General features: G+C 50.8%; 2 protein-coding genes across 2 annotated transcripts in view; one reads left to right on the top strand and one right to left on the bottom strand.

Moving 5' to 3' along the window:
• Window positions 1-11,813, bottom strand: part of NPLOC4 (NPL4 homolog, ubiquitin recognition factor) — a 27,772-nt gene extending 15,959 nt beyond the window's left edge. Inside the window, exons 1-9 of the mRNA XM_415704.6 lie at window positions 11,652-11,813; window positions 10,685-10,765; window positions 8,697-8,809; window positions 7,466-7,645; window positions 5,166-5,214; window positions 4,264-4,358; window positions 3,114-3,237; window positions 2,318-2,497; window positions 1,052-1,138 (exon numbers count right to left, since the gene is read on the bottom strand). Of these exons, the coding sequence (XP_415704.3) occupies window positions 1,052-1,138; window positions 2,318-2,497; window positions 3,114-3,237; window positions 4,264-4,358; window positions 5,166-5,214; window positions 7,466-7,645; window positions 8,697-8,809; window positions 10,685-10,765; window positions 11,652-11,666 (924 nt within the window). The 5' untranslated portion in view covers window positions 11,667-11,813. The remainder of the gene's footprint in view (window positions 1-1,051; window positions 1,139-2,317; window positions 2,498-3,113; window positions 3,238-4,263; window positions 4,359-5,165; window positions 5,215-7,465; window positions 7,646-8,696; window positions 8,810-10,684; window positions 10,766-11,651) is intronic.
• On the top strand, window positions 11,726-13,930 carry TSPAN10 (tetraspanin 10). Its single transcript, XM_415703.7, has 3 exons — window positions 11,726-12,343; window positions 12,857-13,437; window positions 13,526-13,930. The coding sequence occupies exons 1-3, from the start codon at window positions 12,230-12,232 to the stop codon at window positions 13,830-13,832; spliced, it is 1,002 nt and encodes a 333-aa protein (XP_415703.2). The 5' UTR covers window positions 11,726-12,229; the 3' UTR covers window positions 13,833-13,930.

Here is a 13,930-nt window from a genome sequence, read left to right as displayed (position 1 = left end):
TTCTACACGTGTGCTAAAAACAGCTCTGATCAGCCCCTCGTGACTGACTTCCCAAGCATTAACTCTTTAGAGGAAGGGTCACTGCTGCAGATTCCCAGCAGAGCCCAGGAAGACAAAAACCTGCACCCAGCAGTAAGCTGCATGTTAAATCACACTGATTAAAAATATCTGGTGTGAGAAGCAAAGTCTGGAAATAAACAACACATACAGAAGCTTTGGTTCAGACACTGGAAAACGCTAAAGATCTTATCTTCAGAGAACAAAAGACCTCACCACAGATGTTTATAGTCTGCTGCACTGAGTCTTTTCTGATTTGCATGTTCTTTAGCAAGTCAATTCTTGTTTGTGTACGTCTCATTCCTAGCATTCACATGATACCAAATGATTTCCCAAACCAGAAAAAAATATATTGCTACAGGTTTGAGAGACGTCAGCAAGCCAGCAGAGCCCAGTGCCCATACGTCCCGATTGCATCACTGGCAGGCCATGGGCACAAGGGGAACAGAGGACTGAGGCTCAGCTGCTGGGGGACCTGAACCTCCAGCCAACATCCAGATTAGCTCACCACAGCCTGCCTGAGCAGCACTGAGAGGCAGGACCTGCTGATGAGAATAAAAATCCAGCAGGAGCCTCTGCTCCTGGAAGTGGAACGCAGATTCTGCCAGAAGGAAGAATAAACTCAGAAGGCAACTCCAGCTACATCTGTGCCAAATTAGCACTTGCTGGGGAGATGCTACCAGGAATGGCTTCTGTCAGAGGGAAATAAAGGGAAAATCGTGTTTTTTCTTCTTCGCTACTCCCTTTGATGTCACTCATGACAGAGGATTGCTGACTGCAGCTGAACAGCCCTGCTGCACGCTTGTCCTCGCAAATACATTCGTGCTTGCTTTTTTTTTTTTAATATACCTAGAAGGGTGGGAGCTACCAACACTTAAGCCAGATTTCAAATGAACTCAAATGGTCTTCAATAGCCCCACAGAGCTGAAGAGAACTGCCGGTGACCTTCTTCACTGCCACGCAAAAGACGCGTGATATCCAGCATCATCCTAACCTTTCTCAGTCCAAGCTTGGCAGCAATCTCATCCACAACCTCTGCTTTTGGATCTTCCAGGATCTCCAGGCTGTTCTGTGTACCGATCTGCACAAAGAAAATCTTGCTGGTAAAACAGAACAGGAAAAAACACAGCACACAACCATCACCACGAGCAAGGCAGAGGATGAAGAGCAGTTCTGCATTTTCCCTTCAGCATTAGCTGTGACTGCTCTCACTCCAGAGACCTCTGTTACTCACAGCCTCATCCTGCAGGAGCTCTCCAACCACGCGGGGGTTTATGAATGAAAGACTCTTGCTCAGCACTTACAAACAGGCTATCGCTGCTTCTGAGAGCTTTGGAAAAGGCGAGAGATTATATAATTTTCCCAAGCTCTCTCCAACCTGCCAGTCCTGCCCTCCCATTTCATTTGTTGGAGTCTCTGAGCAGTGCAGAGGCAGAAGTTCAGGGAATGCAGGGGCCGCCACGCAGGCCTGGAAAACACAACTCTATCTGAGTGTGTTTCATAGATGAGCTTTCTCATGTGGGGAGATGCTCTGCCAAGAAGCACAGCAGAGCCTGCTTGCCAGCAAAGCAAAAGCTTCCTTGCTTTTGCCACGCACAAGTAAATCAGATGAACTTCCAAAGTGAGAATTTAACAGCGAGACCGAAACAGAGGGCATGGCCGTGCTGATATTTGAAACAAACAGAAGAGCTTACAAAAGGCTCTGTCTGCAGCTCTGCAACTCGGAGCTCAGCTTTTGGGCTGGCTGAGGCCGGACTGAAGGACCCGCTGGGGCTGTGGAAGCTCTCGGTGGTGCCGTGCACCATCTAGTGGGGACTCGGCAGCTCCCACTCTGAGCTACCAATGTTACCCATCAAAGCAGCAGATGTGATTTCTGTCCAATTAAGCTGCTTTAAGTTTTCCTGGAGAGCTGGTAAGAAATTAAAGCGAAGGTTAACAATTTTTTTAGTTAGTATAGAATTTGTTTTTCAACTGTTCTGTACCATAACCTTGGAAATGGTAATCAGAGAACAGAGGAATGTAAAAGATGATGCAAGAATAATAAAAAGCTAACCTGGGTTTTAAAATCCTTTCAGTGGCAATAACCAGTGACGACATTAGCAACCGGAGGGCCATAAAAAGTCATTCTCATGAGACTATTTTCCTTATAGAGCTGCACTAGGAAACCCTGCATGAGATTACCCAAACACAGAAGTGCTTCTTTGTTCCCCGATTATCTTTATGAGTCAACAGTGACGCCAGGGTACACAGCTTGTATTACCTGTGGGGGTTCATAGATGGCAGCCACCTCCGCCCTGATCCCCAGAGGGATGTCTTTGTGCTCCGTGTACCGTCCATACAAATACCCAAGATGCTGGTTTCCTGTCTTCCGCCAGAAGTCTAGGAAGCGATCTGCAATTGTGTGGTTCTCAAACATGATGTTGTCAACATGCCTGTATTTCTGTTTGACAAAGTTCAAGCGTCAGGCCATCCTCCACTGGGTCCAGCTCCTTTGCCTATTGCCAACACCTTTCCCAGCTGCCCGGGATGCACGCAGCCCCTTACAGCTGAACTGTGGCACCACGGGAACCAGGGAATGCTGCCTCCCTCCCCTCTGCTTCAGCTTTCACCACCACTCTTTGGCCCAGCAAGCAGAACTCACCATGGGCTGGGCTGTGGGGAAGTGCTGAGCATCCCCAGAATCCCCTTAGCTTGGCTTCTGTACTAGGGCCCTTATCCCATGAGCTTTTGCAACTAGAAGAGACAGCGAAATTTAAGAGGAATCAACGAGAAACAGTGGGAGGGCTTTTAGATCCCATGAAAGAATACAGAAGTGGAGATTCACTGCTAGTGGTGCCAGCTCAGATGTCTCACATTAAGACAAAACTGCTGAACCAGATACATTCTGGAGTCCTTTCTGCAAGGACTGAAGACCTTAACAGCCATTTCCTCAACAACTGCCAATACACAAAGGCATCCTGCTCCAAGCTGGCTGTTCTTGAAGTCATCTCTCCAAAAATAAAAATCAAGACTCTGTTTGGCTTGAAGCTCAAGAGCCCCTGCAAGCACTGGCTCACCTGTCTGTTGAGAGTGATGGCACTTGGCTGACACTTTGTGCAAATGCCTTCTGGCCAAGGAGGATGCCCTTCACAGCCTGACTTGATCTTGCAGCTGATGTTTTCCAGGGCAACAAATTTCCCCCTGCAAGAAGGAAAAGAGAAGGCTGCTGTTAACATGGTAACTGCTTCTGGGTCTCACAAAAGCTAGTGGCCAGAAATGTCATTGAGGAAGCAGGGCAGGAGATATGGTGTCACCAATGCTTTGCATCTTCAGAGGACCTCCCAGTGCCACACAAAGTGTGGAGTTTGTCAACCCAACCTCTAATCAGGTACTCCAGCAAGAGCAGAGAGAAAACTCATGGGACACAGCTTAAATAATTCAAGCAGCACACAGGAAGTAATAGATTATACTGTGAGGGCAAATCAGAGTTCCTTTCATGTGCACAAAGCTTCCTGCAAGGGGAAGTTCCTTTCAAATCAAAGTATTACAGACTTGAGCTACATCTCACAAAGATGTTAAAAAAATTCCCAACAGCATTTAGAAATAGGAGGGAGGAGGTTACACCTCTGCATAACTTATTTAAGGGAGCTGAGCTCTCAGTTCAGTGCTTATTTGTCCTGTCACCACAGCATCCTCAGCCCCACCATGAAGCGGGGATGCCTCCTTTTCCCATTAATATGTGATGCTCCATGGCACAACAAGAAACGGTTTCTAAGAGCACATGGCAAGTGGGACAGAACAGAATCAGGCCCTGAGAAATGCCAGGCCCCTCTATTGTTCTAGTCACATAGGAAGATCAGAAAACCCTTGGTGAATAAAAGCTCCTCAGATCCACCACAGGCTCAGTGCCTCTCCACAAAGCTGAGACCCAGGCTTGGAGCTTGGTGTAAGCAGGGAACCTCCTTCCATCCATCTGGCCTTCTCCCCCCATCAGTACTGTTCCTGGAAGCAATTAGTTTGCCACACACACAAAAAAAATAAGTTAAAGAAATCCATAACCAAAAACGTTTTCTTTATTTTTAAATGTGTTTTCTCCTTGGCTTGACATCCAAAAGCTGCATCCAACATTACTCCAGCAAGAGCTGTGCAAATGTGCTTTTGTTGTTTGGGTTTTTTTTAGACAAAAACTGTACAGCTAGATTCCCTTAAACACTGAGATTTTCTTACTTGTCTGCCCCTCCGGTCAGCTTCCTGATGTAGGCATGGAACGACATATGCTTCACAGGAGGTTCCAGATGGTTTAAATAATCCTCATCAAAAGGCTGCCAAAAGCACCACACAAAGAAAAGCCAGGTCAGACACCTGCCTGATGGTACACTGATCACTGAACAAATGGATGTTCTAGACTCAACCCCTCTCAATGTGGAAACAATCAAGAAAATTTAGGCTCTTTTTCAAGACAGCTACTACTGTGACAGAAACAGTGGGACCTTACAACAGTGAGTTTTATTAACACCTCCTACTTTTCATAACAGATTGGCCCCACAAATCAGAGCGAGCCTCAAAGGCAAACTGCTTTTTTCTTCAGTGTGTAACAACAAACAAAAAGCCCAGCTGCTCAAACAAGGCCAAGGAACTTCCAAAGCACGTGGCAGGGATGTGAGGAACAGCCATTGTGGCTCACACAGACTTCTCCCAGATCACTGCTGCACGCCCCAAATTACACAGCTTAGCACATTTGTAGGTGTTACTAAAGCTGCCTTCAACCTGAGTAATAGGTGGTTAAACTGGTAAGTGCTGTGATGCATGAAGAAAGGGGGATGAAACAAGAAGACCCAGGCAACAGTGGAGAGGGAGGAAAATTAGAGCTCTCAAAGTACCTTCTGTTTAAACCATTACTGCAGAAAAACAGAAGAAATCCAGGGTCACGAAGGCCCAGAGCTTTAACTAGCCTGGACACAAGCTGGCAGCTCTGAAAGTGCATGGCAGGATTCTGACTCAGAGCTGCCATCTCTATGTGGGCAACGCTACGAGGAGAAGCATTCCTACTGGGAGAAACTGAATCCAAGAGCTTCAGGTGACGTGCCTTCCCATGGTGATTTTCTGTAAGACTTTCCTGGGGCTCTTACCTCTAATGGTACACAATGCACACATTTACCCAAGGGGCCGTGGCGACACCTATGCAGAGAGAAACAGAATCAGCACAAGTCTCATTTAATAACAGAGAAATTAGTCTAGTGTGACTGTTACAGCTTAACAGTTTTAGTGTAGAAGACCTGGACAATCATCTTATCCCGAGCAACTCTCCACTTATTATGGCATACGACAGAGACAGCGGTAATGTGAGTTTAAATGTGAGAGTCTTGGGTCGAGACCAAACTCTTCTCATGTCTGTGTCACTGGCAAGCAATTCTGCTCCGGACAGCCACGTGAACCAATGTCAGATCACAGCTTCTCAAGTTTTACAACCCCACCTGGAGGTTGTATTTCAATTCAAAGAATTTCCAACGTACGTCACAGGGCTGGCCTGTGTGGTCTTAACAAAAAGACAACCAAAACATTCACCCTTTATCAGTCACTAGAGAACGGTCTGGAACAAGCTGGGGAGCATGTGTTTATCAGACTGATAAGGACCTGCTGGGTGAAGTTACAAAGCAGAGGGGAAAACATCTCCTTCTGAGGAGACTGATTAAAAAGAAAATACAAAAGAATCCCCGTGCACCTCTGCCCCAGCACAACGAACAGGTCAGTGCCAGCTCTGCAAAGAGATCCTCTAGAGAGCAGCGTGGATGTTGGCTCTTCTGAAGACGAAATGGATGGGATCCAGTTGCAGCAGTGCTTTTAACAAAGTATTGTGGCAGATAATGTACATAAAGGACCACTAAAGGCTGCTAATGCACTCAGCCAAACGCCAGCATCCCCTCATGTTTAGATTGATATGCACTCACAAATACAGGAACAAGCCCAGACACACACATTTTATCATAAATATCCGCCGCTGTGCTTTGGCTCCCTGCTAAGAACAATACCTTCATTTATTCTTTTGAAAAACGTGGTCAAGTTAAAGACAATGTTTTTGCCACGGAGTGGTGGGTTTTGCCTTTATTGTTTCAATAATGTGACACTTGCCTCGTTTATCATCAGCCTGAAAAGGTTAGATAGGATTTTCTACCTTATGGCTTCATCTCTCCAAACTTCCTTGCTGCTGCAGCACTGAAGATAAACCATATGGAAGACACTACAAAGGGGAAGGGTGAGCTACCCTGTCTTAGAAAGAATTCCTGGTTGCCTTCAACATTTTCACTCGAGTCCTTTCAGAAGCTACTTTGTGGAGGGGCCTAGCCCCAAACCAACCACCATGCAGGAGCCAACTGGGACAGTGTCAACAATGAGTCACAAAAAAACCACCATCCAGACAGAGGACATTTCAGCAACATCAGTGGAGATTTATGGTGGTATTAAGTCACCATTGTATTATTACCCTTACAAAAATACAAGCTGCTTTGTTTATCTAAGCCTCTTGCAGCTAAGAGTTTTGGCAAAGTTAAACCTTGCTGCATTTCTCTTAGCAAAATGGACTCCATGGTTTCATGGGAAGGTTAAGAAAGGCACGTGATGGAAAGGAAGCCAAAAACCAAGCAGAGGCAGAGACCCAAGTCCAAATTCCACATCTCTACCATTGGACGTGGCTTCCACTCATTCCCTTCATTTTATTTTTCCTTTATAAGGAGTAGTGGGATCTGAAGACACAGAAGGGTTTCTGCCTGGGACATCCCTGGCCATGTGTCACACACATACCTCAGCACTGCAACCAGAGACATATGCAGCTGTGTCAGCTGCCCCTGCAGGGCAGTAGGAAAGGTGAGGGTTCTAGAGAGCCCTGACAGAGGAGCTGTCTGCGATTTCCCAAACATACCAAACCCCAACACTGTGCTTCCCATTGCTGCTGGCTGAGCCACACTGAGGCTGAAGCTCTGTCTGAAAGCATTTCCCTGTTCACACCTCTCACACGAGGTGCAGACCTGGCTCTGCACGCCTGTCACCTCGGGACCCAGATAACAGGGAGCTGCATGCTGACACCATATGGAACAGCAGCTGCTGTTTTCAGAGCACAAAATATATGATCACTGGTCCCCTAACAGGGGCCACCTTGATCAAAACAATAGATGCTCTGAATGAGTCCTTCCTGGCTAAGCCCCTGGAATTTTGGTATCTGCTTCCTTCCTCAGCTCACCAGAGCCCTACTTTAACCCTGCAGGACAATGGCAAGGGCTGTTTTCCCTCGCGAATATTTTAAAGGCAGTAAGGATAAAGCAGTGGCTCAGACGGCAGTTCCCATAGCACACTTCCTGGCTCTTGGTTTCAGGCAAGATGTGACAGTCTGGTGAGGCACAGATGCACTGACAGCAAGCAGCCCGTCGGTACTTACAGCTGCTGGTCTCGATTTCGATAAATCTTCCCATCCTGTTTGATCAGATACTGGTCAATGTCATCCTCCACCACCTGGGGGGCCCCCACTGGCCGCAAGCCCTGGGAGACAGAGGTGTCCATGGTCTCTGAGGAAGAGCCTGCTGGGCTCGAGGGGTACAGAAACAGCATATCGCCATGCCTGTGGGGGTGGAAAAACACACAGGCATCAGCACAGCACAAGCTTTGCTTCCAGATACAGCGGGGTGGGAGTGCAGGTGATAAGACATGCTCAGACAGCTGGAAAGGCTCAGACTCCTCCCCCTTCCACCAGCAACTGAACTACACCAGACCTCCACCCTAACCACTTGAAGGAACTGGCTCCTTCATGCTGCAGAGTGCAGGAAACGCCAGTGCTAGATCTGTTGCTTGTTACAAACCACATTAGTGTCCATGCTCCTTCAGCGTGTACTTCTGGGTAGCAAACTTCCTGGATCACAGAGGAGCGTGTGATTTATCACAGGCTACAGACAGACTAACAAACATGGCTCTACTAAGAGCATTAGCTACCTCCTTCTCTTGTATCTTTTTATCAGGAGACAAGATCAAGGGAAAAAAGACGAAGAGAAAGCAGAAAGAGGCAACAGCTCCACCAGAGAAAGGGATTTACGTGGGTCCTGTGCACACCAAGTCACAGCCCTCCCAAGGCAGCTCCCAGTGCTGACACAACCAAGTGACAAGCTGCACACAGCGGTAGCAGCTCTTGTATTTTTAAGTCAGTTTAACATTATTCTTGATGTTAATACGATGAAGACATTACAACCAAGCACAAAGTGAATCAACCGTTTGGCATTTCTGATCTCCCTAGGCACCTGGCTTCTGCACAGGGGATTATCAGACCCTGGCATTAAAACGGGGGAAAAAAGCAAAAGTACAGTCTGAGTGCAAGCAGGGATGAGGGAGCAAACACAAGGCCTGTTGCTGACCCACACAAGCAAACTGCAGTGCAAAAAGAGACCAAAGAAGCAGCTGCCACAGCCTAACATCTAGTTGTTTTGACCACCACTTCTGCACGTCAGTCAAGACTGCCTCTTCAAGCAGCTGGCGAGTGACAGCTGAAAGCCAGAGACTGCTGCACTGTGATGGTGGCTGCTGCTGCTAAGCTCAGAGGGGAGTTCAGACAAACTTAGAGAAAAGGCACCCTGTTGTACAAAGCTCCCCCTCCGCCCACAGCACTCTCTGTCAGGACTCACTTGATTTTCAGTAAGTTGAGGGATTTGTTTTGTGATGCTGTGATCTCTCCTGTCCTGTTTCTATTGGTGTAGACAGAAAACCCATTATTCCTGAAACCAAATTCTTTTGCAACCTGAAAGAGAAAGGATGACAAAGTTTAAGATACCTCACACCCCAGGTCAGATGCTGAAAGCTGCTCAGAGCAAGCGCTAAGTCCAGGGAACTTCTATTGCAAAAGCTTAGCTGAATTCATCCTCATTTCTGAAGAGCACAGGATAACTGAGAAAAATAGAAACACTTAGTAACACAAGCAGTTTAGTAAAAAAGCAACTTAAACAGAATGTGTCACACTTGTGCAACACAAACAGTACAACATCTAAACCCAGGCAAGCACTGTAGTGACTGTAAGTGGAGAAACTATCCTCTGCAGTCCCCACACTCCAGCCCTGCAGCGCACACCAACCACATCATTCTCATCTTGCTATCACCAGAGTTCCTTGGTCCAGATCTTTGCCTCTGTGGCTCCTCTGCCCTCAGTTCACACCTACCTGTTGTTACATAAATTTCAAAGAAGCTCTTCCTGCTGTCCTCCTGCCTGTTTTTGGTGTTTCCCCCCCCCCATTTGCCTCTTTTCTCCTGACAGAACTTATCCTCACAATAACCATTTCTCAGTCTCATCCCCCAGGAAGGCTTTTTTCCCACCTCATCCTCTCAGCAGCACAGCTGAAGCTGCTTTACTCTTTATCAAATATCATTTATAGCCTCTTCAACTTTCAAATTCCATGTTAAAACTTAACCAGTTTAGAAATGGAGTTGAAAGTTTCTCTAGATGACAAACTTCTTCCTAAATTCTTAAGTTAATTACCTATCTCTGCAGCTTTGGTAGAGCTCAGAGACAGCAAGTGCACACAGTACAACTCTAGCAAACCACTCTGTGTTAGGAAAGAAACCCAAGCACCACTTTCATTCAGCTCTGCAGGAGGATATAGTTCTTCCCAGATCAACAGGCAATTTTAGTGAGGGCCAATGCTTTTGTTCCGACATTAACTGCTGGCAAGCACAATTGTTCTGCACTCTCTTTGGTAATACGAACCCTTGAAACTGAGCAGCTTGTTTTGCACAGGTTCCAGGAGCTCTGAAAGCAATGCTTTTTCCTTGGGTGAGACCGTTCAGAGGCTGCAGTGCGTATCCAGGGTATCAGGGTACCCAGCCCTGAAACCCGTCAGGATTTAGGCTTGGTCAGGAGGGGATTGCTGTCGTGGTCTGGGCCCAAGCTTCAAACAAAGCACAGACTCACAAACAGCTAAACATTCCAGTCTGCTCCCCTTCTCCCTTGCAGGGAGAAAGAAAATCTAGCTGACCAAAAGAATAGCCCTTTAGGGAACACAAAGCACTTCTCTTGTGAATAAAAGAAATCCTAATCCAGGAGGTAAGGAAATGGAGAACTGCTCCCTCTTAAACAGCAAGCACCAAGCAGCTGCACCAAACCAAAGAACAAACTGCAGTCAGCTCCACATCTGAGAACTCCAACACTCAGTGTGTTTCTTGAACCCTGGGGTGGAAATCTTTCCCATAAGACCCCCAGAGGCTCTCACACTGCTTTACGATCTTGCCTTAATCACTTGCTTGCTGTCTCCATAACTATAAAGGAAAAACGGTGGCATGCAAAACTCATCCAAACGACATTCAAATCCCAGATCATGCAGCTGAATTTTAACTGGATCACATTTGAAGAAGCCAATCTGTCAAACAGCTGGAGTGCCTGGGTCGTCAGCCTTTGCTTCCACAGCTGACATTTCCCTGGGAGAACATTAAACACATGACCTCTCCCAAGAAAGCTCCCACCCCAAGAAATTCCAATTGAAAAGCAGAATAAGTTTTCTTCTTTAAATTGATTCGTTATCCCTCTGGAACTGTTTCCCACAGCACGTTTTCCCAGTTAAGTTAAGCAACGCCACCCATTACAGAACAGCACGCTCAGCCCTGCAAGGGAGGAGAGCTGGAGTACCTTCTTGAGGAATGTGGCCACTGTCTCTCGCTTGGTGGCCGTGATGCGTTTCACCCCTTCTGGCGACTGCACACGGATTATCTGGGGGAGAAGAGGACAGACAGCCTGGGTTACATGTGGAGCACAGAGCCCTCCCTGCACTCAGCTCACTCACTGGAGCTCTGCACACACAACAAATCCTCCCCATCTCTGCTTTTAAGGCAAGAGTGCAAATGCACACAGGAGCGATTTGGTATTACGTGAGCAATGTTTGCAGCATGAATTACCCCCGTGTTTGGAGGCCCTGCAAAAAGTTGGCATGGAAAAAAAAAACGCTAACGCTGCTTTTTTGTCCCAGCTCTGACCTCACACGTGGAATTCAACTTTCAGATCGGGGCTGAATCAGAGCTTCTGTGGGAGTGCCTGCACACAAACACCGCTCCAAGCAGTGCTAATGGGCACCTGCACAGCGTGTCTGAACCCACATCCCTGCGTCAGAGGGACTGCGAGTCCCAGAGGTGAAACACTCACCATCAGTTCTGCTGCAGCCTTAAGTTGGAGGTGGAAGAAAACCAGCAGCAAACGGGGCAAAATGAGAGCTTGGGAAGGGGCAAATATGAACCTCGGTGCCCTTGCCTTCCTGAGGACCGGGCAAACGAGCACTGATATGCAGAGAAGAGCCACGCTGGGACACTGACAGGAGGGGAAGGCAGACTGGGGCGATACGGGAGGCTGCCAGCGTCCCCAGAGAGTCTCCTTCACCCTCCCCACAGCCCTCACGGGGGCAGGAAGCAGAACGGAGCACCGCACGGCGCTTTGGACGTCCGCCCTCTGCTTCTGCCCCTGCGGACGGCCCGGCCTGGGCCCCGCGCTACCCCAACCAGCACACAGCCCCACCGCGGCCTACCCCGCCCCACAGGAATCTGCTGCCTCATCGCCCCTCCTCCGCCCTCGCCGCCCCACACCGCCTCCTCCGGGCCTCACTCACGATCGTCTCCGCCATGGCGCTGCCCGCACAGCCCCCCTCACAGCTACGTCTCGAGACCTCCGCTCCCCTCAGCCCCTTTCGGCCCAGCGCCGCCCCACAGGGCCCGGCCCGGCCCGCCGCTGCCTGAGCCTCCTCCGCCGCCGCCGCCGCCTCCCGGATCCCGCAGCCCGGCGTTCCGCCGCCAGAGGGTTCCTACGCTGGGCGGGGCGGTGCGTCGCTCTCCGGTCCCCCGCAGTGCCTCGGTGCCACACACATAACCGCCCCCCGAGCGGTGCGCCCCTGTCCTTTCGTTCCGCCTATGCACACCGTTCCCCTTAGTGCGGGGTCTCTCGGTGTCCCCATATCCCCACCGAGGGGCTGTGGGGACGGATCCCACTTAGAAGGCTCCGGTCCTGAACCCGCTCTCCCCAGTGCTGCTCTGGAACCACGGGTGCTGCACCCCCACCAGACCCTTGGTTTCCTGCCTGTTTATGGTGCCGGCCTGGGGGCTGCAGGAGGGATCCAAGTGGGCCCAGCTGTAGGGCCAGCAGCCGCAGCCCTATTTAAGCCCCAGCCGCAGCCTCTCACATGATGGGAGCATGACTGCAGCAGCCCTAAGGAGCAGCATGGTGCTGGGCAGGGAGCAGCTGTCCCAGTTCTTTAGGCCCTATGGGGAGGTGGGCAGCGGGGAGAGCAGCCGGCTGCTACCCCAGGTAACGTATAGGGCCTCCGTGCTGTGGGGTGGGACCTAGCCCTGCTGTAGGGGGGACCGTGGGGTGACCCCATGTCATGGCCCTGAGGGGGGTCCCACAGGCATAAATTGGAGTCCCTGTTATGGGTGGTGTGGGGGGAGAGGGGTCCTCATAGGGTTTCTGGTTAAGGACAGGGCCCCTGGGAAAGCACAGCCCTCAGCTCACAGCCCCCAGAGAGGAAGGGGACCCCACACCCCATCCTTGGAGGGTCTCTGCAGGGATAAATGGGGGTTTCTGTTAAGGACGGGTGCTCCAGGGGAGCTCACCCCCATGGTCTTCCATCTTTGTGGACCCCAGGGATGCCCCACACCTGGTTGTTTCCCTGTGCCACAGTGGGATGTGTGGTGGCTGCAGGAGCCCACAGCCCCCTTAGGTAGGGTACATGGGGGGATATGAGGGCTGGGTACCACTGTCGGACTGTCCTGGGGGTCTGTGGGCCCTACAGCTGTGAAGTGGTTCTTCTGCCCCATGCAGACATCCCAGCTGGCGGAGCTGCCCCAGTCCTCTGATGACGATGATGACATCTCGCTGCTGGGAGGTGCAGATGATCCTGTGGCCAAGCACGACATGGAGGAGTGGTGCAAGCCAAGTGCCTTCAGCCACTGTGTGCGGCACTTAGCCTTCCTCTGGAACCTCCTCTTCCTCCTGCTGGGCCTGCTGACCCTTGGCATAGGGGTCTGGGGGCTGCTGGCCAAGGGCTGGCTGCAGGGCGAGCGCTCGGCCCCGCTAGGCTCTGACCCCATGCTGCTCTTCGTGCTGGCAGGGCTGGGGGCCAGCACTGTGTCCCTGGCTGGTTGCCTGGGCGTCCTCCGCTCCAGCACCTGCCTGCTCCGCTTCTTTGTGGGGGCCGTGTTGGCCTTTGTGGGGCTGGAGGTGCTGGGGGGACTGCTGCTGCTGGTGGCCCGGCAGCGGCTGCAGGATGCGCTGCAGGATGCCCTGCTGCTCTGCCTGCTGCGCTACCAGGAGGAGCCCGACCTGCGCTTCCTGGTGGACGAGGTGCAGCGCAGCCTGCGGTGCTGCGGGCTCAGCTCCTACCGTGATTGGGAGAGCAACCCGTGAGTGGGGCTGGGGGAAGGTGGGGGCGTGGAGAGGGCCAGCAAGAAAGCAGAGGGCACCCAGCGCTTCTCCTTATATGTCCTGCAGGTATTTCAACTGCAGCGCGCCCGGCGTGCAGGCGTGCAGTGTCCCTGCCTCCTGCTGCCTGGATCCGTGGCAGAACGGCTCCATCACCAACGACCAATGTGCCTTCGGGGTGTTGCACCTGGGAGACGTGGCGGCTGCTGGCGTGGTGCACCTGGGGGGCTGTGTGGTTCAGCTGGGTGCCTGGCTGCGTGGGCAGGCTGGAGGCATTGCCACCGGTGCGGCTGTGCTGGTGCTGCTGGAGGCCACCGGGCTGCTCCTGGCGCTGAAGGTGCTGGCAGACATTGTGCCCGGTGGGACGCGGGGCTGAGGGTGTGCTGTGGGGCTGGAGAGGATGCTGAGCTACCTGCGCTCTCCTTCCCATCCTTTGTTGCACCTGTGCATCTCATAATAAATCTCTGAACCCTG

The sequence above is a fragment of the Gallus gallus genome, chromosome 18, assembly GCF_016699485.2.
Source record: "Gallus gallus isolate bGalGal1 chromosome 18, bGalGal1.mat.broiler.GRCg7b, whole genome shotgun sequence".
NCBI lineage: Eukaryota > Metazoa > Chordata > Aves > Galliformes > Phasianidae > Gallus > Gallus gallus.
The sequence above is the reverse complement of the archived record's forward strand: the minus strand, read 5'-3'. Positions and strand labels throughout refer to the sequence as shown.

Bases quoted from the DNA above. Each gene is read 5' to 3' on its own strand.
- TSPAN10 (XM_415703.7), top strand. From the start codon at position 12,230: ATGACTGCAGCAGCCCTAAGGAGCAGCATGGTGCTGGGCAGGGAGCAG. The intron at 12,344-12,856 runs GTAACGTATAGG...TGCCCCATGCAG, and splicing joins GCAGCCGGCTGCTACCCCAG to ACATCCCAGCTGGCGGAGCT. The intron at 13,438-13,525 runs GTGAGTGGGGCT...TATGTCCTGCAG, and splicing joins CGTGATTGGGAGAGCAACCC to GTATTTCAACTGCAGCGCGC.